The sequence below is a fragment of the Equus asinus genome, chromosome 12 (genome assembly GCF_041296235.1).
Source record: "Equus asinus isolate D_3611 breed Donkey chromosome 12, EquAss-T2T_v2, whole genome shotgun sequence".
Taxonomy (NCBI): domain Eukaryota; kingdom Metazoa; phylum Chordata; class Mammalia; order Perissodactyla; family Equidae; genus Equus; species Equus asinus.
This window is the reverse complement of record NC_091801.1, coordinates 64,747,836-64,773,087: the sequence shown is the minus strand read 5'-3', so window position 1 is coordinate 64,773,087 and position 25,252 is coordinate 64,747,836. Positions and strand designations below refer to the sequence as shown.

Here is a 25,252-nt window from a genome sequence, read left to right as displayed (position 1 = left end):
GTACGTAGTTGTTTATCCTAGTTGTAGGTGCCTCTAGTTCTTCTATGTGGGGCAGCACCCCAGCATGGCTGGATGAGCACTGCCAGGTCCATGCCCAGGATCGGAACTGATGAACCCGGGCCACGAAAGCTGAGTGTGCAAACCTAACCACTCAGGCATGGGGCCAGCCCCTCTAATAGATTTTATTTGTCCGTTTTAAGGCATGTTTCAAGCTGGGGCTCTGTCTTATCCTCTTCATATGCTTGGCATCTCAGAATAATGCCCACAATGGGCAATTTATACATATTGATTTAACAGGTTGATTTGTCAAGGAAATAAAAAGAGAGAGTGATAAGCACAATATAAGAGCTGTTTTTCCTTTCTCTAGGCCCCTGACTCAGATTTACATGAAAATAAAAAATTCCTATAATCTATGCTTTATAAAATTTATCTTGGGGAGAAAAAAGTGTGAGAATTTTTTCATTGCAAGACTGATGCAGAAAGTTTTATGAACCAGGATGCAAAAGCTTGGTAATAAAAGTATTTTCTTAATCAGAGCTAGAGTTTGCAGTGTTGCTATAAGAAAGCCAACCTTTAAGCCCACCTTTTTTCTTTTTTTCTCTCTTTAAGGAAATGTTCTTAAATGTATTTTTCAATGTTTAACTGAAGGATTAGATAAGTAGGTTTTAATGAAACCAAAATTAAACATTTACTTTTTGTTCGTTTTCATTAAATTTTTAAAAAATATGTAAAACTAATCAAGCCAGTTAGTCTACATTCTTGGTAAAGCATTACCTGTTCCTTGACACAAGGAAGTAAAAATACATAACATATGTAGAAATGCTGGACCAAGGCCATGTACCTGACTGCTTATGGTGTCATTTGAGACCGAAGATCAGAAAACTCTCTCTTTCTTCCTACATATTCTTTTTCAGCCGTGCACTTGATTCAACGGAGACGCTGATTACACCCCTGAATGCAGGTAAAGTTTTAGTGTAAGTGAGAAAAGGAGCAACACAAAAATGTTAGTGGGTTGCCCTTCACATCGTTTAAGAGGGGGAATAGCCTAAAGCTGTTGCACAAAGGAATTAGGTGTGAATGCCAAGGGAACAGGCGTGGTGTTCAGTACCGGGGCAAGCGGAAGCTTCTGGTGCTGCTTAGACTTGTCTGAAAAGCGGTGAAATAACAAGACGATTTTCTCAGTATGTCAATTATACCTTAATTTTTATAAAATTGAGCAAGTTTCATCATAGTAGATGTTCTTAGATTACTGGAAATATTTGTATCAACCATATTTGTTCATTTTAAAGCAGAAATATACTTGCTAGTAGTTTTTCCTGTCTGCCTCCCAGTGCACTTGGAAACACACATCTTTTTTGTCCCTTTTATTTAAGAACTCTGTGTTTAGGAGAGATGTCTGACCTAAGGTGTCTTGTATTTGGGGATTATAGGTAAACTGATATGGATTTCTGTGGCAATTTGGAACGAGATTAGAGAAATTTCAAGGTGTTGTGTCTACCCAGGAGCTATTGGAATATACCAATTCTACAAATAATAAAAGAAAATGTATTAGTTTCATATTACTGCTGTAACAAATTAAATTCAGTAGCATGAAGCAACATAAATTTATCTTCCGGTTCTGAAAACCAGACGTAGTGAAAGCACATGTCCACTAAATTTGTAAAAACATGATCAAAGAAGGTTTTTTCACAGAAGGACCAACATCTGAAAACACCCCAAATATCTATCAGTAGGTGAATGGATAAACAAATTGAGACTACTTAGCAATGTAACTACTGGTACGTGATACACGTAGCTACACGGATGAACCTCCAAAGCATTATGCTGATCAAAAGAAGCATTACAGAAAAAGTATATTCTACATGCTTCCATTTATATAAAGCTTTAGAATAGGCAAAACTAATCCATAGAAATCAAAACAGGGGTTTCCACAGGCTGAAGGGGTTGACTGGAAAGGAATATAAGGAGAGTTTCTGGGGTAATGGATCTCTTCCATATCTTGCTGAGGGTCTTGGGTACATGGATATGCACATTTGCCAAAACTCATTGAACTGCATTTCTAAAATGTGTGAATTTTAGTGTATACTAATTTTACTTAAAATAAAAATAATAACACAAAGTATATAGCATTATTCTAGTTTTATTTTAAATAATTTAAGTATATTTTATGTTTTTCATAAATTACCAGATAAATTGGCTTATGAACAAGAGTTATCTTCAAGTGGTAAAATCATTGATATTATTGTTTCTTTACACTTTCAACTTTCTACAATTAATATTTTATAATAAAGTAAATAAATAGTGCAACCACAAGAATATCAGATCTATGATGAGTATCTATAATTTTTGATATCCTATTTTATATTTATTTATTTTATATATTATTTATTTATGTTATTTATTATATTAATTTGAGTTATTTGTATTATTTTATAGTTATATATTTATATTACATTATTAATTTATTTTATTATATTATTTTATATATACTTAAAATCTTTTATTTTATTATTTTTGTTGTTGATACTATAAGGAACAAAAGATTAGGAAAAATGACTTCAAATACTCTAGCCGGATAAATGTTTTCTATTTAAGGTACCAAGCAAAACAGTCAGATGCTCAGCATAGAACTTCACTAGAAGCTCTCTTCTCTGTCCTTCAAATCTGATTTGCTGGTTTCACTGATGTGCTACATCATTTGGTAAATCACAATGACCTATTCCACTGGCCACTGAGTTCTTGCGGAGTGGGAATCTGGGTTATGCCTGCTGCTTCAGCTACCATTCTGTTAAGAAACAAAATTTAACTGAGTAAATTTGAAGATATGATTGGCTTTAATAAACAATTCATGAATGGAGCAGTATCTCATGTGGTAAACAGAGAGATACTCCGAGGGGCTACACAACGTAGAAGGCTTTTATAGTAAGGAGGGTGGGGACAAGGAAACGAAGTCATCCCCAAGGAAAAAATGAAAATTCATTGGAGGAAAGTAAAAGTTCAGGGGATGATGGCTTCTCATTGGCTGAGCTGCAGCATTTTCCATTGGCTGGGCTCGTTTCTGGGCAAGAAGGAAGTCTTCTTTCCTCCAGCTGGAGCAGTAAAGTAGCTGCACTTCTTGTTTGGGAGTACAAGGTACATCTCCTCCTGTTGGGGTCTGTAACTGTCACTGTAATTAACCGACGCTGTAATTGATGTCTTCCTGTTTGGGGTAATTGACAAGTTGTGGAGTGTGAGAGCTCCTTCCATGGGCCTTTGTGACTTCAGTTTTAGTTGGGATTTCTTTTATTAATTTTTACAACTCATTGATATGTGTGCTTATTAAGAGTCAAACGTGTTTGTTCCCAAACCTGTTTTTGCCAGTTCAATTATTACTACAAAAAATGACTAAATATTAATAAACAGAGGTAATATGTATAGTAAAAGAAAGTTGTTTCTGTGAAAATTAAGTTAAATCCTTTGTAAAATCTTGACTGACATAACTTTTTTAAAAAAAAATTCTATATAATTAGGTGAGTGCACCATTTTTAAAGTGGTTGTGATGGTTATCTTTTTGGCCGCTTCAGACTCATTCTCTTTCATTTTCTGTGTTGGATATCTTTTGATGTTCCCAATAAATTCACTCTTTCCTCTTTTCCCACCTTCTTCTGTTCTTCAGGAGGCTACACTATAAGGACTTATTCATCAGTGGGCTTCCTTGCTCTCCTGCTTCCACTCATTTTGGCCAATGAGAATAACTGACAGGAGATAAAAAGGAGGGAAGCACTGAGTATTTATTGCCTCAGTTTCTTCCCTGTGGGATCACATTGGGCTGGATACAGCCCTGGACCAAAATTCTCATTTTCTGACAGGTAACCTTCTCTGTCTGTCTTCTGGTAATGATACCTCCTCTTTTCATTTCAAGACTACAAGTATTAACAGTGCCCAGCTGTTACTAGCCCTAGTGTACTACACTATCCGTTGTGTTTCCCCATACTTTGTCTACATTTCTTTCATAGCTCCTTTTTAGAACTTGCCGTGACTTACCCATTTTGAGTGTACTAGCTGTTTCCTGCCAGCACCCTGACTAACGTGCTGGAGGGGTAAAAAAAGTGAAGGTGCTGGAATGAGACAGTCCTAGACGTAAATCTTAACTCTATCATTTCCTGTGCTAAATGGAGAAAGTAGAGCATCTATGGCAACTTTTCAGACTCCAAATTCTTATTTATAAAAATGTAAATAATTGTAACTTCTACTCATAAGCATATAATCTGCTTCAACCGCCACAGAGAGAATCAATTATTCGTAGCTTTTTTGTTTAACTCAGTGTCTGGCACATATTAAATGTTTATTCAGTTTTGGTAAATGAATAAATTATTTTATGAATGAAAGAATGTTTTCGCATACAGACTCACTTTCTGGTAAATTTGATAGTCATTAATCGGATAATTCCTCTACAGTCTTAGGAAGAATATTCCTTGAACAAGAACCAGATTAGCCCCATCTGAAGAGCTTTCACTAGTGTCTCATCCCATTGACTTAGTAGACAATCTAAAATAAATCATGTAAAATTGAAATGAGCTAAAAATCAAAGGACACAAAATGAGACATGAAGGTACACATTATTTCGACTGTAGAGTCACGTGGGCTAGGGTTTAAAAATATCTTACTTCCTCTAAAATGGCACATTTGCTAATTATCCTGGTGTGCTGTGTAGCGACATCCCAACAATTTACTATGTGGCACATATATAACCTTATAAGGCACTGACTGTATGCCAGCCTTGTTCTAATTACTTTATATATATAAACCTATGACCCTCTAATGTAGTTATCCTTTCATTATCCCCACTTTACAGAGAAGGAAATAAAAGTTCATAGAGGTTAAATAACTTGCTTAATGACGCACAGCCAATACATGGTGAAATCAGAACCTGTGCACCTACTATTAGCTTGTAGTTGCCTGTAGCAGAGAAAATGTTATGTGTTTACTCCAACATTTCCTCTTCCAGATCTCACAGAAAGGCTACATTTCCTTGTAACTAGATAGGGTCCAATTATTGAGTTCTGGCCAGAAAAATGTAGGCAGTCATGATATAACCCCCCTTCCACGGTTGGCCTTTAAAATCACACCCTGCAGTCCTCCAGCTCTCTCTTTGTCTGCTGTGGTGGCCTAGGAAGCCAAGGGTTCCACATGGGGACCACTACAAGATGGAGAGGCTGCCCAATTTGTTTTCCATTGTGATGCGAATGATAAACAAACTTTTATTGTGTTAAACCACTTTTGAGGGTACATTTATTTACACAAAGCTTGGTGTATCCTAATTAATAAAGAAATTGGTATTTTGAATCATATTGCTTTAAAAAAAGCTATAATATATAACATTGGCTTCATTGTTAGACAACAAGAAGGCCAATATCAGAGGCTAGGATATATAAGAAATTAGCTGTCCATTTTATACTATGGAAGAGCAGCTGGAAAGACTGTTGCCTCTAGTAACTCAGGAGACGGAACAGGCAGGAGCCTTGAACTTGTAGTTTTAGTAGAAATGGATGACTAGGCTAAGAGCACTGATGTCTATTGGCTATTATTGTCTGCCTTTGGAAAGATTATTATTAAAAAAAAAATCAGAAGAGAACTGACCAATATATAAGTAGAATCAAAAAAGAATAGAGTCCAGAAATTAGGATGTTTCTATGTTAGAGGATACCAAATAGTTAATGATGAGATGTTAGAAGACATTCAAGAAAAAGTTTGAATAAAACTCCTCAGTTGAATAAAGTGATGTGGGGCAAAGATTAGATGAAGAATGTAGACTTCCCACCTACAGTTCCAGAGAGCCTCAGAGAAATGGTCACTGACTTGAGAGAGGGCTGGGCAAGCAGAGAATCAGGAAGCAGAGAAGTACATCAGGTTTGAGAACTCTTCCCATCAAAGCACTTTGTGTGCGGTTGCTGGCACATGGAACCAAAAGCAAGGAGATCAGAAGCTACTAATTCTTGAAGGGATTGCATTGCTAAAGAAACCACAACTCTGGTTTAAAAAATCCTTTGACTGTGTGAGACCTAAAACAATCCTTAAGTCCCAAACTTTTGAAGAAAAAATCAGAGTTCAAAGGCTATACAACCCCAAAAGAAGGCACGGTCTCTAACACCCACATCAGTTGTGGCCAAGGAGGATAAGGAAAGAGGAGGGGCTTCCCTGAAGATAGAAGCAGGGGTGGTGGAGAACAATGGCCAAAAGCATTCTCCCAGGAGCAGAACGAGAGTGACAGGTCAGCAGAAGGGAAGAGCATGCGTGCATTTATCCTCGCAGCCTGAACAACTCCACCTTCTCAAACTGGCTGATGGCCCTGTCAAATTGCCAGGTATAATGTGTCAATTTAACAGCAATATGTTGCTTTAAATCGTTAAAAAAAAAGGCCTTTCACCTCAAAAATGTCAACTTGATAAAAAAAAATAGACAATAAGATTGCCATGTACTTTACAACAATTTGAAATACCTCGATGCAGTTGCTTCTTAGAAAACTATGGTTGCGAGTTCCTCATTTGGGAAATTGCTAGCAATCGTCAAAACACTTGGGGAAACTGAAATTTCAGTGAATATCAAAGTGATACTGGCACAGTAGGATTGATTTCTAGCTGGCAATATATCCTAAAGGCCTTACCCGATTTTGGGTTTCGTGTGAGGCAGTAAGCACAGTCTGGCTTATTGGACTGAGGTATTCAGAGCAGCGTGCCAGCGAGGTACAGTGCAAAGGAGAAATATGGCCTGCATTTCTCTCTATCAGTTTTACTTAAGTGCCTGGTAGACATTTTGTTTCATATTAAAATAAACACATTGTGGATTAGATTGCGACATTTAGGCGAATTTTTGAGATAAGATATGAAACTGTAAATAAATTTATTTTTGCAGCCTTGGCATGCTTCAGCTTCCCTGGGTTGAATCACTTGGCAGGGACGAGTGCATATGCCTAAGTTAACTGAGAAACTGGGAGGTGAGAGGGAACAGAAGAAAGAAGGGGTGTAGGAGGCATCTTACAACTTAACAAGACAGGTATTGGTCTGATATTTATATCTAAATCTGATATTTATATCTAAAATCCTTTCTGGTCTTAGGCCACTGGATAGAAGAACAAAATTCAGGTCTAGGACTTCTAAGGATCAGTGTTGCAGGTAATTGTGATGTGTGATGTCTCCCAGGCAGAACGAAGGTAGAGTGATGGCACACCTATGCCCCTTATTTGTTTCTTTCCCTTCTTCCCATTCTGTGCTTCAGTACAATTCAAATCAACATAATTCAAAAGACTACTACTCCATACAAAGATATATCTATTTCTAGAAAGATAGATAGAAAGATAGAAAGACAAAGAGAGACACAGACAGAGATTCCATGAGTTAATGGAGGTGTCACTTACTCCCCCGCATCCCACTCATTCTCTTGCCACAGGGGTGGGCATAAGACCAAGAACAAGCTCCTGGGGGACAATAGGACATTGTATCACAGCCAGCAGGGCACAATGTATTTTCCCTGGAGTTGGTAAAGTGGACGGAGGAGAATCTGGGCGTGCAGGTGACCGTCTTTCCTATCACAGGATGAGAGTCTCGAGAAAGAAGCCTAGAAGGGGAAGGAGACCCAGATAAGGCGGAGCCCTTTCAGGCCGTGGATCCAGATGAGCCACAGTCACCTCAGCCTTGCTTCAGTGAGTGTGAACTGAGCTTCTTTTCCTCACCATTAAAAGATTCTGGGCTACAGCAGCACGAAAGGAGAACTGGTGGTACAGAGGGACTACGGAGATGCATATTTAGTGTGACTGTTACCTGTGCAAATGACCTTTCTCTTCACTGAGCTGATTGAGATTGAGAAGAAAGTTCTGAGTCATGTCCTATGTGTTGAGATTTGATTAGAATTTAAAAGACTCAAAAATACCAGCTTACTCTAATTCTTTTGAAGAACATGAGAATATAATTATATATTATAGACATAGCAATATTATAGACATAATATAATTATATATTTAATATATAATTATATAATTAATCAATAATTAATATATTGTCAATTGATGTATAATATTAACAATTATGTAATTATTATATTTATTATATGTAATTATGTCTATATTATATACTATATGTATATATATATATACACACACACACACTTTTATAAACATGATGCCTGTGATATCAGAGTATTTCAGGGTCTTCTGGAAATGTTTCAAAAATGGTTCTCAAGGATTAGGAATTGCAGGAGAGTCTTCAAAGACCTGAGATGCTCGGATATGCCAAGGGGTGGACTGCACTCTGGAATTACGGCTGGCCCCTTTAGTTTTAGCCATTTGGAAAGCTCTTAAAGTTAAGAATCATATCTTAGTCCCTTTGTATCTGCCAAAACCAGCTCTGCAGACTTAGCAGCTCCTCCCTCACCTGTAAATAAATCTGTAGATATTTTGTAAAAAGTCCCTACAACCAACTCTGTTGTTTTAGAGAATTTCTCCTGGCCCCACCTTCTATTTTTCCTTCAAACTCCTTTGCTCAATCCCAGGTTCGTGGCCCATTGCCCCACACCTGGGTTCCACCATTCTGTCTGGCTCTTTCCTCTGATGCTTTATTAGGACTGCCCATATTAAGCCTGGCTTTTGACTGCTTGCTGCCTTTCTAATTTCAAAGCTCTTCAACTTCCTTATCTTATCCTGGCTCCCAGATGCCTTAGTATGCCAGCATCTGCCTCTGAGTGTTGAAGAAGAGAGTTTGGACTTCACTCTCTGTGGTGGATGTTTTTGTTTCAATCTATCTCTGTCTGCCTCTACCACATTCAGAGCCCTCAGGAGGCTGAATTTTATAGCCTACAACAACTGGATCCTTTACCTTCTGATTTCCCTTTGGGATTGGTCAATGGAAAGCACTTGTGGGAGAACAGAGAGCAGTAGGAGACATGTCAGCTAATGATCTCTTGGCTTCCCTTTTTGCCTGGCAGCAGATTGGTTTCTTACTTCTAAAGCCACAGCTCCTCTCAGGTAGCGCTCACACTTGGCTCTCTCCAGTTCTGGTAACCCATCCCTTACCTTGGCCTTACTGGCCCTGCTATTGGTGCCCTACCTGTTTCATGACCCCTTGATGATTTCCCTTAACTCTGCCTACTCCTTCATAAAAAGTTCTCCTTTTCGACTCTTAGTTACCTCATTTACATGTGCCACGTCTTTCATGTACGACCCTAACTAAAACACTCCTACTTCCTAGAATGCTGCCCTTAACACAGTAGGACTAGGGGACACCAGCAGATGTTGAATTGTGTTCCTGGATTCGCCATTTACAAGGTAGTTATTGAGCAACCATGTACTGGTCACATATATCCTGCACACTTTGCCTTGGCCTTCGTGCCACAAAGATGGATATGGTATAATCTCTGCTCTCAACAGAAAGTGCCGTGCCAGGAACATGCAGAACTGTGCCAAGAGAGCAGTGGAAGACGCTCCTGAGGGCCTCTGGTAAGCTGAGATGTGTGAGCTGCATTTCACTGGATGAGTGAAAGGTTGCTAAGCAGACAACAGCGACCAATACACAAAGGCAACATAAATCAGAGAAATGAACCCATTTGGAAACTTCTAGTACCTGTTTAGATTTGGAGCTGTGTACCTAGAAGTGGGTAGCAAATGGAGAGGCTGAAAATGTAGACCAAACCCATGTTATAAAGAGTGCATACTCATTCATCAAATATCTGGGTTTCATAATACGTTATAGTATGAATTTGTGGCTCTATTCCATAGGACTATAAGAGTAGGAGATAAGATTGGAGGCAAGACTCCTGTGACTTATAACTGCAAAAGTTAGAAAGTTATTGCCATCATGGAATAAGTGATATTTCATTCTTAAAATTAAATTAAAACAACACCTTCTGTTACATCCATCACAGTAATATGAGAGGAAGATAGGAGTCATTTAAAATTGCTGGGGAGTAGTTTCCCAGCCTAGAATACTATTTCTCCCGCAGAGGCCTGAATGCTTTCAGAATCCCAAGCAAAGGACTTGATGTCCTCACCACGTGGGACCCACAAGACCAAGCTTCCCTCCCGCAGCACTCACAGAGTCCTTGAAGAGGACCCTGTGCTCTCTATCTTCCTGTCACACTCCATCCCAGGATAACATCGCTCCAGTCCAGGGGACCCCAATTATGTCATTTTTCTTTCTCTCAGTCAGAGCAGTTGCTTCTCAAGGTTTTTTCAGGAACTTCATCGTGTTTGACTTTAAGTGTTTTCAACCAGATCCCCCTGGAATGCTCTATCTCTATTAGAATCATTTCCTTTATGTGAGGCTGTGTTTCTCCTTGCCTTCTGAGGGACAGAAAAAAGTGCGGTCTTTAGAATTCTTGAAATATCTATTTATTTCTTTTGAGAAATGGATGAAATGTTCCTAAGTTTCTAATCTATTCATGACCAATGGAGGTGTTGTGAAACAGTAACATTTTTTTGTACAGTTTTTCCTCTTTTCCACACATCCATCAACACATGCATTACATACACAGATAGCAAGCTCAGAAAGGTTGAGTAGCAAGAAGTTAGGTAGAACCCGAGTATCAAAGCCATAGTGGAAAGTCTGGACCTTCCAAATACACACATTATCCTATGGTGAGATAGGACAGTGCAGGGGTTAAGAATGCAAACACTGGACTGGACTGCCTGCATTGAAATCCCAGCAGAGTGACCTTAGGGATGTTGCTTAATCTCTATACTTCCATTCATTCACAGGTAAAATAGAGATAATAATAGTATGTGCCACACAGGATTCATTTGTGAATTAAATTAAAACCACATGTAAAATGTTTAGCATAACACTCAAATTATATCAATTAATACTATTATTTTGATTGAAAATGTCCAGCCACCATTCTTGATCTTGTTGCTTCAACTCTTCTTTACAGGCGAACTTCCTGAACGTATTTTCTGCATATACCATCTCTATCTCCTTGCAGCCCATTTCCCCCTCAACCCAACTCTCCTTCTCCTTCTGCCTCCATTATACTATCGAGAATTGTTTTAAGTTCCATTATGACTTCACGTTGACAAATCCAATAGATACTTTTTAATCATTGCTTTCTCCTTGAAGTCTCAAAGGCATTCAATAAAGTTGACTGCTCTCTTCCTCTGGAAACATTCCATATTCTATTACTACTTCTCTTATCCCTCTTTATCACTGTTCCTTAAGAACCTTCTCCTTTCTTTCTCTCCAACCTTTAAATATTACAATAACTCAGGTCTCAGGCCTGGGATAGCTGTTCTCCTCATTCAGTAATCTTACTTTAAGCAAACTCACCCATTTCTGTCCTTTCAAATCCCATCTCTATGCCCATGATTGCTGTGGTACCCTATGGCCAGGACTGCCCATGGGCAGTCCTGAAGAGAACATAAGTGGGAAATATCTATGTCTTATGACACAGGCTCAGATAAAGTGAAATTCCAAAGTTGCCAGCATGGAAAACTTCAAGTCCTGGAACCTAGTCTTTAGGCATATGTGACATGGGTTGCTGAGTTGCAGAATTATTGTCTTATATAATAGCATAAGTTATTTCCGACAAGGCCTTTTGAAGAGGAAGAAACGATTGCTCAGGACTTCTTAGACATAATGTATTTCTCACCTCATGTGGAGTTGCTGAGTATTACCACTATTTTGAGTGAATATAGTGGGAGAAATAAAAAGGAAACTTGCTCAGATGTATAATTTAGTGGCTATCACTCTTGTTAATTACTAAGTATCAACGAGTTTTATTTCTTTAGTCCTTGAATTCATCCCTGATCTAGGTCTAAGACATTTAACATCATGAGCTTGGTGGTAAAAATGAGCAAATGGCTTATGTGGGAAGAGAGGAAACAAGGATGATGCAGCACTGCCCTCATGTCAGAGTGGGCTAGTGCTAAGCCTGGTACATAGTCCTAAAAGACTCAAAGACTTATCGGTCCCATTCCATCAATGAGAAAAATAGAGGAATTTATGCTGATGGATTCAAAAGGAGATCGATTAAAGATTTACTCCTCTTTAATGTCCTAGAATAGTTGGAGAGATTAAGTTTAGTAGAGAGGCAGGATGCTGAGAAAATGAAAGCAGAAGTAGAAAGCAGAAGCCCACATCTCCCTGGAGGGCATCAGTGAATCAAAGTGCACAGTACAAGGAATTGCTGATCACACAGGTGATGTGGCCATGGGCAGAACCCACAGCACCCACCAGGCATCTTTAAGGAGAATGTAGTGGATTAAATATGAGATTTCTGAGGAAAGCCCTGGAAGAACTGGGATACAGAAAATGATCAAATATGACAAAGTCTCAAAGGTTTAATCCCCTGAGACTTCTCAAACACAGTAGGTGTTCCAGGTTCTTTTGCTGCCTGTCACTGAATAGAAGTTTTTCCACCTTATCCTTAACCACAACGAGCAGTTTTAGCCGAGATCTTGTGGTGGGAGTATGATGAGAAATGTTTGAGATCATGGCTAGAAAATAGCTGTAAAAATGGCTTTCTTCTAGGAGCTGCGTTACCAGCTAGATGATCAGTTTGTCTGGTTTTAGTGAGTTCCAGCATACTTTATTGAAATTGATGGGGAGGAGATTCACGAGATCAAAGGCTTACCCAAAGATCCCTTATGGACATTGAGCGCAAAAACCTAAACGAGGGTGAGTTTACTTCCAGCCACTTTTGCACAAAATAAGATGAAATTGCCTTGTACTCTTCATCCTTAGGTGTTGATGGAAGAAACTATGTTAAGGGTAAAGGAACTAAAGACCTACAATCCCGAGAGCTATGTGGTAATTATACTTCAGCAGAGGGTGAGGATGATTTCCAACAACAATGGCTAGGAATTCTCAGGAAATAATGGGCCATAAGGATCATGTTAAATGCAAGGATGTGTCAGAATCCCAAGTATGCCAATTATTTAGGAGGGATTACAGACAGTTTGACAGTCAAGACTTTCAGCTTAAGGAGTTTGCATACCAGGGCCCAAATATCATGTCATTTCTGTCCATATAGAACTGAGGTCTTGTTTGTGGTGCTCAGAGGAACACATCCTTTGCTCGTGTATAATTTCACCCTGCAAATATCATCTCAATAATGCATAGGGGCGTAAATTGATGAGGCTAGAATATTAGCGCATATTGAGCTACTGAATTTTTGAAAATTTAAGAATGAGGGAGACTTATAACATAACTTTTTAAAAGAGAAGCAGTGCTGTAATGCCCCATCCTGTCCCCAATAAGATAGATTATCTGAGGAAAGAAGTGCTTAGGTATTTTTCTTTTGCACTTTCAAAAGTAGAGACACAAACACAAATATTTGCCCCCTGCCTTACTCTTTTAATAAAATCTCTCTTTGCAAGGGTGTTTAGTATTAGGAAACCCAGAAGAAATATTTTCAAGCTTCTTTAAAAACTGTGCTGTTTGATACTTCATTCCGGTGTCTTAAAATGCACTTTTGGATATATCAACTTATCTCCTTTTTCTCAAATGTAGAGACCAAAATGGGAGATAGCTTCTTGTATTTGTTCACTCTGTTCTTTAAGTTCTAAGGTCCTGTAGGACAAAGATAGTATCTTACTCTGTTGCAGAGAGAATTGCGGTGCTTGTAAATGCCAGTGCAAAAATCCTTCATCCATCATGGAGGTTGAGTCCCTGAAAAGTACCAAGGTCAGCAAAATCAAAGAGAAGATCATGCGAAACAGGGGATTTAGGGAAAAATATCTTTAAACAGGAACATTTCCAGAAAGTATCCACTTGCAAAACACGTGTTCCTCCTGGTAATCTTTCTCCAGAAGCACCTTCTCAAGTTGATTCAGGAAATATCCATGTGAAACTGTGACCTACTAGGGAATGGTCTCACACAATTCTGTATTACGTCAACTATACTTCTTAGTCAAAATATTCACCCAGACTTTATTGGATTTCAATTGAATGTGTTTTTCAATTATGTCTTCCCTTACCTCATTTTTTCAAGAGTTAGAAAGTTTTCCTGTCCTGCCTGACCTTTTTACCCACCATGACAGAACTTATGGGTACCCTTCCCTGGGACTGATATTCTCTCAATATATCAAGGGGTGAATTATAGACAGTCTTCTCTCCATCCCCTCTCCCAAAAGCCCACCAACCAGGTTTACACAGAGTTAGGCTTAACTATTGATAAATTATTAGTGAAAAATACATATATCAAAAGGTCATATAGATTTAAAATTGTACAGATGCACATTAATCTGTATTATCTCCCAACTGCAGATGCCAACATGATGGTTCATTTGGGGTTGCTGTACTCATATTTTAAAATTTATGACTCACTTCTCCTCCTTTCCTCCCACCTGTCCTTATTTTAATATGAAAGTAACAACATACAGTAAATCTGGGTTTCACTGAATGTTAGGTGCAGGTCAGCAGGAAAAAAATCAGGAAAGGGAATATTTGCTAGGTGTTGATGCTCATTCATACACAACCACAAGGATGTATAGTATCTTGTGAGGAAATGGTGTGGGTGAGTGTACATATTGATATGAGAACTTTTTGTTCACGTCAAAATGAGTCAGCCAAAATGGATGTGTAAATTTATTTGAAGAGATGTGTCACTGTTGCTCTTCGAGAAAGGATAATGTGGTACTTCTATAAAAAATTATCTTGTCCAAATTATTTCACATCTTTGAAGAGGTGTTATGCTGAAGAAGAAGTAAGGGTAAAAATAGGACAGGTTTATATATTCTTTCCTTGACAATGGGTTAAATCTTGGGCCTCAGTGTGGTAGGCTCGATGTTCAACGAGCCTGAGAGGAGTTCTGCCCATGAGGCCAGAAACCTAATCTTTCTTCTTTTCCATTGTGTCTCCAGCCCTTATCATGGTGTTACTTAACACACATTAAATGCTTCATAAATATATTTGTTGAATTAATGAGTTAATAAGCTCTACTATCCACCTAAGCCAATTGTTCATCATGTAGGCTTCATGCATCTGGACTCTGATTTTGGCTTCACTTTCACACTGGCACTGGGCACCTGTCTCTAATCCCCTCCATGGAGCTTTATCAAACCATCTACCTCTTAACAGCGTCCTCCCATGGGGGTTGAACCCTGTCCACCATGTATCTTACCCTAATAAATAATTTGTGATTGAGATGCCCCACATGACTTTGAATACCATTTATACCCTACATCTGTGCCTCTCATGCTTCACCAACAAAATTTGAATTCATTAGATGTGGGGCATGCCATCCAGGTTTAGAGAAATGTGTAACACTGCATACCCACCTTTTATAGTAAATCTAATATATATGTAACCAGTGCCATAGTGAGGACAGTTCTCCGTGCTCTGAAATTTACCTTCTTTAAGAGACTGCCCCAGGCTGCCTCAGGGCCAGACCTCTCAGAGTTATAAACAGCAAAAGGTGGAACAAGGACAATGGGTGGAAATTAGAGAGACACGTATTTTAGTTCATTATGAGGGAAAACTTTCTAATAGGATTATGAAATTACCAAAAACATTCAAATATGGACTGCATGACCACCTGGGAGGGATGCAGTAGAGGAAAGTTCTATATTGATAAAAAGATTCATGTATACAATATCTATGGCAAATAGTTCCTTTCCTTTACTCCGCATTTGAAAGGATATGACTTTTTTCCCCTCAAATTTTAAGAAACTTAGCTATACCGTGAAGACCTTACCATCTCAAGGTAATACAATCAATGATCATTTTCAAGTTTAAAAAGATAGTTATTTTGTGTGATAAATGTGGGTTCATATGAACTGCATTCTAGAAAAAGTATAGATGGTTTTAGAATCAATCATATCCAGCTACGAACCTCAGTTCTAATTCTAAACAGTGGCACAGCTTTTGGAAGATTTATTCACTGCCTTGAAGACAAAAATTTTATCTATAAATTGGATAAAAAAGTTACCTTTCTGTGGATACACAGACAAACACACATAGAGAGCACATATATATATATGAATATATCATATATTAGCACATTGTATGTGCTATATACAAATATTCTTTCACTTAAGTAATTTTTTATGTTTTTTTTTTTTTTTTTTGAGAAAGATTAGCCCTGAGCTAACTACTGCCAATCTTCCTCTTTTGGCTGAGGAAGACTGGCCCTGAGCTAACATCCATGCCCATCTTCCTCCACTTTATACGTGGGACGCCTACCACAGCATGACCTGCCAAGCGGTGCCATGTCCGCACCCGGGATCCGAGCCGGTGAACCCCGGCCGCCGAGAAGCGGAACATGCTCACTTAACCGCTGCGCCACCAGGCCGGCCCCCTATGTATCTTAAAATATGGTTTGTTTCTTTGTTTTTCTGTACCCATGTATTGTGTCCAGCTGGTACTCTGATTCTTTCCTCCATATACATTACCTCCTTTAGTTGTCAGAAAACTCTGTGGGGAGGAATTACATAGATTCGGAAAACAAGGGTTAGATAAGGTAATATTGGGAAATATTACCCATATATGGCTAGTAAGTGGCACAGTCAGCAATGGAATTCAAGGCAGTCATGACACCAAATCCAGATTTTTTAATTTCAAAGCGATACTTGCAGACCTGTATTAGCCTGTGTGGAATCCTACCACAAGTTTCTAATCAGAGATAATCTCTGGAAACGTTCAGTCTCCATCTGTTGATGATGCAGTGGCGGCTGCGATTTAACTAGATTAACTTTTCCTGTTCCACAGACATCTCATTGCCTCGAAGTATGCAATCCAGAGAGCTGAAAATTAGTTGGTTAACAACGATTAAAGGAGCCCATATTTGGATAATGCAGATCTAAGCAGGACAGAATGGATTTTTTTAAAAAGCCAGTAGTTTTTATGGGTGAGTTGACCAAAGTGTAATCAATGTTTGTTATGTCTCTGTCAACATAGGATGTACACGTTTACACGATGTTTGGACAGTGAATCTGGGCATAAGATATCTCTTCTTGCCTGGTTATAGAATATGTTGATTGAGAAGGCACTGTTATGAAATTGTGAGTTAATTTTCTATTTTCTTCCCTTGGAACTTTCATGTAGTTTGTGGGAAGTACCCAGATGTGTCTCTGAAAAGTTGAGTATAAATTCAACTTTTTAAGAGTGAAATTGATTTTAAATGTTATTATTTAAGGGAATTCTCTAATGAATTGTTTTATGGGGCAAATAATTATTTACTCATTTTTATTTGGGGCGAATCTTGATTTTCATATATCTGCTTTGCTTTCCTTATATTTGTAGTTATCTGCAAAACTGTAGTAATACCACACTAACTCACCTCCCCAACACTGATGCCGTGTATAGATATTCATGAATTAAAAAAATAAACCACTGAACAATAAATTTGTAAGGCAAGTTTCTGAATCCCCAGCATCTCTGTTAATTAACTCTAATCTTTAACTTTTGAAAGTAATCAAGAGAGACCATTTGAGCCCCTGCTATCACGAGGGAATCATAGATGAACTTCCATTCAATATAAGAGCAATAAACAGAGGGTGGAGAAAAGACTGGATTGGCAATTTCGATCAGCAGGTTAGAGGCCTGCTTTTCTCTCAAATGAGCTGATTTTGGTAAGTTGCTTAGTTTCCTTGGGCTTCAGTGTTCTCATTGGAAAAATGGCAGTAAAGAAGTCTTCTCTTTGTACTTCACAGAGTTGATCAGGATAGAATGAGAAATGATATGTGAAGGCATTTATTTTGTAACGCACAGAGTGGTTCACAAAATGTAAGTTTTATAGTAAATCTAATTAAGTATGTGGTGCCTTTGAAATTTCTTCCTGGCAAAGTTGCAGGATGAATCCTATTCTTTAACTCTGTCTTCTTCTTTTGGAAGCACTGGCAGCAAAGATGAGTCATTGAGAGAAATGTTATTATTATAATAATCATAACAGAAATAATAACACTTTCAGTATACACAATAAATATTCATACTTTGGGATCTTAGAACAAATTAAAATATAGATTCCAATGTGAGCTGCCCCTAGGCAAAGTTTGCTGTCCATTCCCTCTCTCCTCTCTTCTTATCCTTGTCTTTTCCTCTAAGTGTTTCCAGGCTCTTGTCCCTTGTGCTCTTGGCTCGTATTTTACCCAAGAATACTGGCTTTGATATGGTGTCCTCTTTCTAATTTTTATTAAGCTGCCCTGCCTTCAAATTATCATATGCCACAGTCTCAAAAGTCTGAATAAGTAACTAGTTTATTAACCTGGTGAATGGCAAACGTTCAACAAATTTCTGTTTGAACTGAACTGAATGAGATATTAATGAGAGATCTTGACTTTGATGCATTGTATCCTGATGACATTCGATATGGTTAGAACCTTCAGAACTTTTCCCCAGAGGTGAGAAATGGAAAGGTCACAATTGTGGCTAGCAGACGGTTTCATACGACTTAAAATTTGGATTAAAAATTGATTAGATGCCAACATTTAAAAATATAAAGATATCTTATAAAGTTCCAACTTTCTGATTTCTCTTGCAATGCCAGAACATGTAGCGACATTGGGTCCTCCGTGGCAAAAAAAGCAGAAACTGTGGAGCAGCTGGTTCTTTTCAAAGGGCAAGCTGTGTTCAGTGTGCTAGGATCCCCACCTGTTCCATTTCACTTATTTATGTCATCTGTATGGCCCCTGTAGGACCTAAGTTTGTGACCCTAATTACACCCACAGAAATAACCTAATTAAATCCTGTCTCATAACCAGTTAGTCATGGGTGAAATCATGGACAGATGGTTTAAGGTGAACATATGTTGTTGATCTTGTTTCTCTTATTTCATTAACCATTTTGCAAGCATTTTAAAACAGTCTAATCTTATGCCGCAAACTATAACTGGAGTAGCAGTTTATAATGGGATGATCTAGAGTTTTTTTGAACTATTTATTTTTAAATTCCAAATGAAAGCTGCTTTGAGGTTTGATCTGCAGTTCAAAGTAGAATTTTACCAGCTCAGTAAGTGTGAGTCTGAGGCATGTTCCAAACTCCATGCCTGACACATTCCTCTGATGTCATCTCTGGTAGTGGGGTTTGTATAACATACAGTTATGGAGAGTAAAGAGCCGCCCGTGAAATGTCACTGTGAATGATATATTGGAGGCATGGAGGAGTGGACTTAGAGACATGGTGTTGGTAGCACCCTGAAGCTTCTAGAATTTTCTGAAGGCTTCACAAACCTCTTTCCTCATTTCCCATGCCTAAGGGGAGGAAAGTCAATATGCGTAAACCAAGACAAAGAAAAATGGAGCTGTATTAATAGCAGGGGGCAATTTAGTAGGAGGATTATAAATAATATTATTTGGGAACAAACCTTCTCTTTTTTTTTCTTTTCAATTTCCAAAGTTTCCTTTTCCTCAAATCAGAGAGTTAATACCTGGGGGCCTAGGATTAAGCATGGGCCTACAGAAAGAGGGCCAAGGCAACTGCTTGGTATACTTCAGTGAAGGCTGTCAATCTTCTGATTTCACAAAAGTAGAACAGGTCACTGGGCTAGAAGTCCCTGATACGGAGATTCAGAGTTGAAGTATTTCTATGTCTGTGCAAACAAGACAACTTTATGAATGCAGCTATGACCGTGATTGATGGGTGACTGGTCAAAGAATTGGGGATCTTGGGTTCAAAGACAGATAATATCTCAACATTCCTAACAGAAAGCCTTCCCATATGTCTGGCTTTGGGTAAGGGCAAACTGTCCACTTATCCACTGGGCTAGATAGTGGTTTAGAGCTCCAGGGAGAGGTGGACAAGAGAACATTTCATATGAGACAGAGATAACTACCTCCTGCACAACTAGTAATTTAAACTCTCTCTTGGGACCCATGCAACCCAGTGAGCTATTGGCTAAATAACATATGATGTATGACATTGTTCAAAATTGTCACAGAAGGGCATGACGATGGAGATTCCAAACCTCAGTCTATCATGTCTCACTTGTCCTGAGTCACAATGAATTTAGTGCAATTAGGAAGAAAACGGTGGATAAAAATAACTGAGATAGTAGTCACAGGGAAATAATGAATATGTAGCGTGAGGGAAGTTACTTTTTCTTCTTGACAAACTCACAGACAAAGTACATGGTAAGATGGCACTCAGTGTCATTCCATCTGCCTGAGCTCAGCATCTCCACACAGTCCTCATGACCATAGGGGTCGCTTGGCTCCCCCTCCTTCCAGTTGCTGTAGTTCTGCAGTGGCGTGTTGTCAGTGAACACATACTGCCCCTCCCTCTCAAGGTCATTCACCCCAATGAACACCCGGAAGAAGCCACTCTTGGCGACATAGTCGGCGATCAGTGTGTTGGCGGCTTCGTCCTTTGGCATGGCTAGCATTCCACCCCGGATCCGGCAGTGGGTCAGGGATTCCCTGTAGTTCTTCTCCTCTTGCACAAGGTAGTAGAATTTCTCTTCGGTTTCCCTAATCCCTGCTATGACTTTGCACAGAGGAAAAGAAGAGTAGGATTACTCATCTCAAAAAGGGAAAAGACAAGAATATAATATGGCTGGATTTGAATTCATTGATTCAACATTCAACACTTATTTTGCAAGGCCCTATTATCAGGTAGGCACTGGTTTAATATTTTCTCCACCTTTCTAGTCATCAAATGAAGAACAAGATCCTGTCATTTGTCCTTGCTGCTCTTCCTCCTTCACTTCCCACACAATTGTGAAAGCGAGAGTTATTTTGACAAAGACTTGTATGAACTTTCACCCAGCTTATCTCAGGCTATTTTTCCCATCCTATTTTGTGCTTTTGCCATACTTACAGTCCCATGAGCATGCCCTTCTTTCTTCCACATCCAAGCCTTTCATGCCTGGAAAGTCTTCCCACAGCTTCTCTACCTGGGAAACTCTTACTCATCCTTTAGATCTTAGCGGAAGTATTTTCTCCTATAAGAGCCTTTCCGATGCCCCTGGATGGACACAAGGTCTCTTGTGTGTTCTCCCTCTATGTTTCCATTGCCCCTTCCACTTCATAGCACTCAACACATCTAGCCTAATTGTTTGTTTGTGTGTCTCCTACTAAACTGTGAATGTCTTGAGGCCAAGGACCATGTCTCTGGCACTCTGTAGCCTCAGTGCTTTCAGAATTGCAAGGAATGATAAAATCTTATTAAACTGATATAGAAATAATACAGAAGTTTTTCCACTTTGAGTCGAATTCCTGGGCTATGAACAGGTACTGATTCCCTCCAGGTACGTGAAATCGACTGAGCTACTGACTAAACTTCAAGACAGAATTGGAGACTCAAAAGCATCCTGAGCTCAAAATGTGGTATACATGCTTTGGGCTTCAGGGGCATCTGCATATGCTTTTTAGGGTTCATGGATTAAAATTCACAAAGAAATCTGTGACCACTCAAATGTTAACAACTATTGTTCTATGTTGAACCTCTGAGGTTTGGTTTATTCATTAGAGTTGAAGTCATGTCAGAGACAGCATCTTCTGTACAAGTGATAATCAGAGCTATAACTAGGGTAGTTAGTTAATATCAACATTTCCTTTGTGTCTAATATTACAAGATGAGGAGGAACACAAGATGGAATCTGTATGCTTTCAAAAATGTACAACAAATATAACTGAATTACAATAAATGAAAGTACAATAAAATGAAAACAATTGTGTCAGTAACTACAATAGTTCCTTTATTCATACTGTCTCAGAAGAGAACACATAAGCCCCACTTTAAGGGCTTTACTGCTAACTATCGTGGGAAAATGGACAAGGGATAACTAAAATGACTAGTATGGGAAGTTGCAAAATTTAGAGAAACATAATGTTCCTATTGATTTGTACTGAGGGTAGAGAAGTCAGCAAATCCTGTTTTCCAGTCCCTGCTCCACTGTTCATTTGCTCTTTATCTCTGCGCAAGGTAATCTCTCTCTACACTTCAGCTTAAACATAGTACCCATATGGTAATTCTTATTATCATTCCAAGGACTCAAGAAAGTAGCTATTGTTTTGATTATTACTTCTATTTTCTGAGATGCTAGCTCTGTTTGACTCTTGCTGTCCCTTTTTATTCTTAAGGCATGGCTTGCCAAACTTTGCCCTTTTCTCCATTCCCCTCTCTCTACTCATAGGCAATGCACACATGGATGAATCCGTGTAGTGGACCTGAAGCGTCCTGGAGTCTGAGTGGATAATTAGCATTTCGAGAGGCCTTTAAACTCGTTAACACTATCTCAGTAGTCTTTTGCCCAACCCGAGGTATTTCCTGCTAGGAATATTGGAATTGTAGTGTTGAAAGAGGTTAAATTGACAGATAAATACCACAAAGCAAAAGAGAATATACTCACCATTCTTGACGAACTTCATAGATGTCTTGAGTCGAGCAACACTAATGTCCAGTTGTCCAACAACTTTCCGGTATCTTCCACAATCACAGACAGTACCTTTTAAATGACAAAAACTGTGAATTCATGTTGAAGTGTATGCAGATCATTTGAAAAGAGTTGTCACTCTCTTCTCAATATTCTTTATCTTTTTCTAGTTTGAGTATGTCTCTGTGGATGGCTATACTTTTAATCCTTTATTTAAAACACGATTTCTGATTTACGTTGCCTTTAGGAACTCATAAAATATCTTTTTAAATATTTTGAGTGAGTTACAACACAGTTCTAAAGCAGAATTTTTAAAAAGAAGAGTAAGTATGACAAATCACTGCATACATGTTGTGGACCATTTGACCTTTTTGTTGAACCCAAACGTGCCTGTCCGATCTCAGAATATAATCTTTACGGCTTTCTTAAAACATGTTTCTAGCCAGTCTTCTCTTGTGTTACGGCATTGTTCACGGGCTCGCACAACTCTCCCCAGACAAGAGAGGACTTTTGTGATGAAATCAAACATTAATTCTGATTATCCCTTTGGAGTATAGATTGAATGTTTCAAGGACTAAGTTTAAATCTTATGAATAGATCTAACTTACAATTTCAAGAATCAGTTGTCCCATTTGTGCTTTGACTATGATTTTAATTTCTGCCTTGCATTCTACTTCACTCCTTTATCTTTTCAATGACCTACTGATGTTGTGACAGAGAGGGAATTGTAAGGAAAATGATATGAAATTCAAATGATTCCCTTTTTCTTTTCATGCTGCTTCATGTAAACACTTCCATTTGCTTTTTTCTTAGTTAGATGAAAAATATAAAGAATTTTATTAGCCAAAGGAAAAAATATTTGTGGCTTTGTTTACCCATATTCACAGTTAAATATAAGGAATTTAAAACAGTTCTTAGAATTAGTCTTCACTACACCTGTAGATAGAAACAACTGAAGCTCCCCAAGAATAGTCTACTTTCTTTCCCTGCATAAAGCACTGGAAATAAAACTCTCATTACTCAGGGAGAATCTCCCTGGCCATTGAAAGCGTGTTCTGTAACCATAGGCCTTTCTGGATTAGGCAAGGTTGCTGCTGGAAAACTGCTGGCCAGCATTCAGTTGAGATGCTGGAGGAATGTAAGGTGTGCTGATACAGTCCTATTGCTGAGGCCATTGTGGATTCTTCTCTTGGGCTAGGAGAGTGAGGGCTGCTTCCTGATGTGCTGGGTTTACCTTCTCACAGTAAGCAGGATGGGGGTGGAACGTGCCTTCATCCCCTTCCTCAGGGCTTGGAAAGTCATCAGCAGATAGAGAAGAAAGTTAGCTTCTTCCCTTTTCTCTAATCCATGTAAAATAAGGTCAAGCACACCGAAAAGACCTTTGTTTTTCTATAAAAATATTTTTATATTTGAAATAAATACATTTGGAATGATGCTAGAAATTAAAGAGCAAAATGAGCATATGGTACCTGCTTTTCCTTTTCCTCCAGGTATCCCAGGCAAACCCTTTTCCCCTTTGTCACCTGAATAAAAACAGTAGCCACAAAGAGAACAATTAAATAAAATAGTGAATTATTTCAGACAGACTATATCTTATGCACCTAAAATAAGAGGAGATAGTTTTTAAATATCATTTGTAATATCTCCAACTAATATTCTTTGGTTTTACATAAATAATTTAATTTTGAGTTGGCTGCACAGGAACAACTAATCAAACAAGTCATAATTTATTTAGATTGAGTATCGAATTCCAGTAGGATGTGTGAGAAACATTTAAATGTGTGTCACCTATCCTATTAACATGTTTTTATAATGTGGTCTTCTGATCAAGGCTAATACAATTTTCTGCATGCTTTTAATTTTAAACTACTGTTCTTTTGTCTATCTGGGTCAATTGATTAGCACATTTCAGTGTCTGTGTATTATTAGGCTTCCAAGTCCTTCCATGTGGCTTTGCCCTTGGATTTCCAAAACACACGTATTGTGCTTTTTCAATTTAATTCAACAAGTATTTACTATTTACTTACTCTATGCAAAACGAAAGTCTTGGTACTTTGAGAGGATATAAAGAGATGAGAGTAAACTTCTGACTTGAAGGAGTTTACACCTTTTAGGAGAGATGTGATGTATGCAAATATCTATAATATAAAGTGTCAAATATATTATACTAAAATATCAACCTTGATAATTTTCCCTTCTGCTCTTCTTTGTTTGTGAACATTTTGTTGTTCAGTCAGCAGCATCCACAAAATAATTCTCAAAGAATCAGGATTATTAAAGCAGAGAGAAAAAAAATGTTGATTTTTTTTCAACTTCAAAATAAGCTCTTGAAGCCGACATCAGACACAATAATTGAAAGCAAAAGCTTTTGATTTACAAGAGGAAATGTTTGGCTGAAGTTCTTGAAAATCAAAAGAGAAGATCCTGATAGAAGTAAAATAGAATTTATGGTTCAAGGATGATCTGGAAAAAGTACAAGAAAGAACTCAGGATGAAGGTCATCCAGGCTAGAAAAGAGAACGGGGCTTATCCTTGTAGGAGTTTGGTGTGTCCAAGAATTGGGTATATGACCCAAGGGGGTAAGGTGAGGGGGAATGAAGTCAGCATTGAGGTTCTGCCTAACCCCATCATTTACCAGCAAAAGGGAAAAAGTGGGAACCACTGTAAAAGCCATAGGGTGCTCTGTGTTGCCTGCCAATTAGCCATTCTCTTCATCACTGTCTGCCGACTGCTTTTCATTAAGTGTCCTGTGCATATTGACTCTTGATTGTCCAGAAAGTCACGACTGCCATGGCCCCAAGGATTTGTTAAGCCTTACCGCATTGACCCACGCGGACACTTCTCTTTACAATGATGCCAGACATTCAAGAGCCCTCCAGGCAGAAAGAGGGGGTCCTTGAAACCCGGAATGAAGTTTAAATATGCAGAGGGAAGCCTCAGAACTTGTACTTGGATGAAACGAGATGATGATGAAATCTAT

General features: G+C 38.5%; 2 protein-coding genes across 3 annotated transcripts in view; one reads left to right on the top strand and one right to left on the bottom strand.

Moving 5' to 3' along the window:
- Positions 1 to 822: 822 nt before the first annotated feature.
- The window catches only part of LOC123275742 (putative inactive carbonic anhydrase 5B-like protein), a 44,024-nt gene continuing 19,594 nt past the window's right edge, over positions 823 to 25,252 (top strand). The window contains exon 1 of the mRNA XM_070481513.1: positions 823 to 961. Coding sequence (XP_070337614.1) covers positions 956 to 961 — 6 coding nt within the window. The 5' untranslated portion in view covers positions 823 to 955. The remainder of the gene's footprint in view (positions 962 to 25,252) is intronic.
- Positions 9,885 to 25,252, bottom strand: part of COLEC10 (collectin subfamily member 10) — a 45,551-nt gene continuing 30,183 nt past the window's right edge. The window contains exons 3-5 of one of the 2 annotated variants that reach the window (XM_070481511.1): positions 23,742 to 23,795; positions 22,249 to 22,344; positions 9,885 to 20,381 (exon numbers count right to left, since the gene is read on the bottom strand). In XM_070481511.1, the coding sequence (XP_070337612.1) occupies positions 19,990 to 20,381; positions 22,249 to 22,344; positions 23,742 to 23,795 (542 nt within the window). In that variant the 3' untranslated portion in view covers positions 9,885 to 19,989. The remainder of the gene's footprint in view (positions 20,382 to 22,248; positions 22,345 to 23,741; positions 23,796 to 25,252) is intronic. The other variant, XM_014867702.3, reaches the window with a different exon arrangement.